The following is a 4,406-nucleotide window of genomic DNA, read 5'->3' as shown; positions in this document are numbered from 1 at the left end:
CATCATGCTTCCTACCACAGGTCCTTTATAAGCACCCTCATGGCCTCCAGCTCCTTAAACAGGGTGAGCTGAAGGGTCTGAGAGCAACCCCAGCAGACACCCAGCAAGGATAAGGGACCTCAATTCTACAACCATAAGGAAACGACTTCTTCCCAAACCACGTGAGCGTATCTCCTCCTCCAATAACTCGCATCTGAGCAAAGAGGTGACCAGAGTTACTTTCCCCGGATCCAGACGCAATGGCCAGCATTGGCTGAGTAACTTGGGATGTGGAAAGGCTATAGTTAGTGCATTGGTGACAAGGAAGTCAAGGAAAGAGGAGTGTGCATGAGTCTTTAGGGACGGGCACATATGTTGAGCATATTTGTGTCCCATGTGAATTTGCTGCTTTCAAATTCAGATGGACCAGATGGCCATTCTGTGGATGCTGGCCAGGCCTTCTCTCCAGCTGCTCCACTGCCTGCTCTGAGGGCTCATGCATAAGCAGACATAGTGGTAGGGATGGAGGTTCATGAGCTCAGTAAGATGCCTTCTCCTCCTCAAGGCTGACCCAGAAAGATAGCCCGGCTGCTGAGTGCCCAAGCTGCCAACAGCAGAGGTCAATGTGGACCTCGCCACGTAGCATCACTGTCCAGGGAAACCAGCCTGGAGGGGCAGTGGTCTGTCTTCATTGGAATGGATGTTTGCCATCCCTGCACCATCTTCAGCCAGCACCATGGTTACCGGCCTTACCAAATGCTTTATATATACCAGTATAGGCCTTGTACATGAAATTCGTGCACGGGGGTGGGGGGAGGGAAGTCTCTCAGCCCAGCCTGCGCCCTCCTCAATCCGGGACCCCTCAGGGGATGTCTGACTGCTGGTTTAGGCCCCTAAACTGGCAGTTAGACATCCATCTCACAATCTAGGACCACTGGCTCCTAACTGCTCACCTGCCTGCCTGCCTGATTGCCTCTAACTGCCCACCCTGCCAGCCTGATCACCCCTTACCATCTCTGCCTGCTGGCCTGATTGCCTCTAACTTGCCCCCCTGCTGGCCTGGTCACCCCCATCTGCCACCTCCTGCTGGCCTGGTCTCCCCCAACTGACCCTTTGCCAGCCTGGTCATTCCTCACTGCCCCCTCTGCTAGCCTGGTCTTCCTTAACTGCCCCCACCTTGCCAGCCTGGTCACCCCATACAGCCTGCTGTTAAGTTGTTTGGTTGTTCCTCTCTAACCCCCTTGCTGGCCCGGTTGCTCATGCAGCCTGTTGTTCAGTCATTTGACCATATCTTACTAACTCCCCTGCCAGCCTGCTAGCCCCAGGCAGCCTGCTGTTTGATTGTTACTGTTACTGTGATGGCGTCCCAGACAATTTGCATATTCCTCTATTATTAGATGGTGTCCTCAACCACATTCTCTAACTCAGGAAATCATAATATTGTTAGGAAAAGACAGGCATAGAGGATACCTTTTTTAAAAATATATATTTTTATTAATTTTTTTTCAGAGAGGAAGGGAGAGGGAGAGAGAGTTAGAAACATCAATGAGAGAGAAACATCAATCAATTGCCTCCTGCACTCCCCCTACTGGGGAATGTGCTGCAACCAAAGTACATGACCTTGACTGGAATCGAACCCGGGACCCTTCAGTCTGCAGGCCAATGCTCTATCCACTGAGCCAAACTCGTTAGGGCCACAATCTTGACCTTTATCACAGTAAATTAATTTCACATGTCCTTGAACGATATGTAAATAGAAGTATATAGAATGTACTCTTGTGCTTTTTGACTTATTTTTCTCCACATTATGTCTGAGTCATTAGTGCTATTGTGTGATCAGTAGTTCATTTTCTTTCACTACAGGATCCATTCCATTGCATGAATATGGCAGTTTATGTAGCCATCCGGATGGTAATGGACGGGGGAGTGCAGCTTGGCTCCATTGCAAATAAAGATGTTGTGAGTCATGTCTTTGGTGGACGTTCTTTTGTGAGAGATGCAGACTCACCTGAGACAGAGCCTTCATTCCTGCTGGACACATGCACTCAGGAGTGGAATTGCTGGGCCATGGGATACATGTATGTTTAATTTTAGTGTGGGCAAACATTTCCCCAAAATAATTGTGTCAGTTATGTATGAGGATTCCAGTTCTTCATTATCCTTGTCAATACTTGGTATTGGCAGCCATTGAATTCTAGCTGGTCAGTGGATAGGGGTGATGTCTCATTGTGGTTTTAATTCCCATTTCTCTGATAAACAATGACACTCAGCACCTTTTCAAGTGTTCATGGACCATTTCCATCCTCTTTGTCAAATTTCCTGCCCAGTGTAAAGTCACGCTGTCTCTCTCTTGTTGACGTGCAGTCCTTCTGCATCCGCTGAGCCTTCGTCAGGGGTGTGCGCAGGAGCTGGCAGTCTCTGGCTCTTTTCCCTCTCTGACAGGTACATGCTGAGACTGAACTGTAATGAGGTCCAAATCATCAAACTTTTCTTTTACAGCGAGCTGGTGCTGTTTGTGTCCATTTAAATATCTTGGCTGACCCCAGGGTTCTCCTCACAGGATTTTTAAAATTAAAAGATGATGTATTAAAGACACGTGGTACATAGTAAGCACTCAAAAACCCACAGAGAAAACCGAAAGAACAACTAGAAAACCAAGTAAGCATATGGTCCCGATAATACGTTTATTATATGATTCTGTCTTGGGGATGAGGTTTAGATACGTACACCTGTGTATAGGACACTGAGGAACGTGAAACACTGACCAGGGCTGCAGGGTGAGATGGCAGAGATGCGGGGGGCCCTGGGACTGCCTCCCGGAGTCTGAGACTCAGGTGGAATGCAAGCAAACTCCTCCGCAAGCGCAGCCTGTGCGTCTCTGCCTCACCTTTCCCAAGGTCAGCCGAGGTCCTGAGCCTCTGCCGGCTCTTTTCTTGCCTTGACCTCACTCCCTGAGAGTCTCTCTCTCTCTCTTTTTTTAAAATATATTTTATTGATTTTGTACAGAGAGGAAGGGAGAGAGATAGAGAGTTAGAAACATTGATGAGAGAGAGTCATCGATCCTCCTGGGGATGTGCCCGCAACCAAGGTATATGTCCTTGACCGAAATCGAACCTGGAACCTTTCAGTCCCCAAACCGATGCTCTATCCATTGAGCCAAAACAGTCTCTTGATGTCCCATTTAACCATCCCATGGTCATTCTCTTCTTCTCCTCCCGGACCGCCTCCCACATACACTGCCTTTCCCCAGAGCGTGTCCGGGGCCCGGTCTAGGGCCATAGCCATCGCGTCCTGCGGTGGTGCCCCCCGGGGCCCGCCCCATGGCTTCCCCAGTGGCCTCGTCTGGGATCCACTTCATGGCCATGGTCAGGGCCTCCCCCGCGCCCACGATGCCCTCCGTGGTGCATGCCGTAAGGACCGCCGTGGCTGTGGCTCAGCTCGTGGCCCACTCCGTGTCCAAAGCCATGTGCTCCTCCGTGGGCCAGCTCACCTCCCTCGCCGCGGAACAGCCCAGGGCCCAGCCCCGTGTCCAGGTCCAGACCCAGGCCGATGCTGGGGCCACTGTGTACCAAGTGGGAGGGAAAGTGTCCCTAAAAGAGAAAAAACAAAACAAAATTAAGTTCTCTCTCCCTCACTCTTCATCTCCACTGCACTGCCAGGTCTTCCCTCTTCTCCTCTTCACCACCTTCTGTGGCCCCAGTGTCTCTCCGCGTCGTCTCTGCTTCTCTCCCGAGGAAACACCTTCCTTACTAGCACAGCCCCTGCCCCTGCAGCGAGGTGAAGCCCGTTCCCAGGAGGAAGGTGGAGGACTCCCCTGAGACAGCCTCTCAGCGGGTGTCAGCACGGAGGCTGGGGCAGGGGCAGGAGGGGGTGGGGAGGTGAGCCCAGGAAGCCTGGAGGTGACCGGCTGAAGTCCCCAGTGAAACCTCCCCGGCCGGCCGCAGTCCAGCCCTGCCACTGACCCCGGGCTGGCCAAGGGCTCCAGCTCCCTCACTGGAAGGTGGCCACAGCGCCCCCTTAGGACTATGGAGCGACTACAGGGCGGGACGCACTGGGAGCAGCAGCCAGGCTGGACCTAGCCCCGGCTCATGCCCCTTCTCAGCACCTTTGACCGTGCGCTAAAGCGGAGAGAGTTCAGAACGTGCTCCCGCCCAGGTCTGTCCTGCAGCCTGTCTGTGGGGTCGAGGTCTCTGTCCTGCAGGCTTGTGTGTGGGCCCATGGTCTTTCTGCAGGCTGTGGTGGTGGGCCCAGGTCTGTCCTGCAGGCTGTGTGTGGGCCCAGGTCTGTCCTGCAGCCTGTCTGTGGGGTCGAGGTCTCTGTCCTGCAGGCTGTGTGTGGGCCCAGGTCTGTCCTGCAGGCTGTGTGTGGGCCCAGGTCTGTCCTGCAGGCTGTGTGGTGGGCCCAGGTCTGTCCTGCAGGCTGTGTGT

The 4,406-nt window shown here is 53.0% G+C and overlaps 1 protein-coding gene across 1 annotated transcript in view; it reads right to left on the bottom strand.

Moving 5' to 3' along the window:
- Positions 1 to 3,067: 3,067 nt before the first annotated feature.
- MUC22 (mucin 22) overlaps positions 3,068 to 4,406 on the bottom strand; it is a 2,685-nt gene continuing 1,346 nt past the window's right edge. The window contains exon 2 of the mRNA XM_045580427.1: positions 3,068 to 3,569. Coding sequence (XP_045436383.1) covers positions 3,249 to 3,569 — 321 coding nt within the window. The 3' untranslated portion in view covers positions 3,068 to 3,248. The remainder of the gene's footprint in view (positions 3,570 to 4,406) is intronic.

This window comes from Pipistrellus kuhlii, unplaced genomic scaffold (genome assembly GCF_014108245.1).
Source record: "Pipistrellus kuhlii isolate mPipKuh1 unplaced genomic scaffold, mPipKuh1.p scaffold_m20_p_125, whole genome shotgun sequence".
Taxonomy (NCBI): Eukaryota; Metazoa; Chordata; class Mammalia; order Chiroptera; family Vespertilionidae; genus Pipistrellus; species Pipistrellus kuhlii.
The sequence above is the reverse complement of the archived record's forward strand: the minus strand, read 5'-3'. Positions and strand labels throughout refer to the sequence as shown.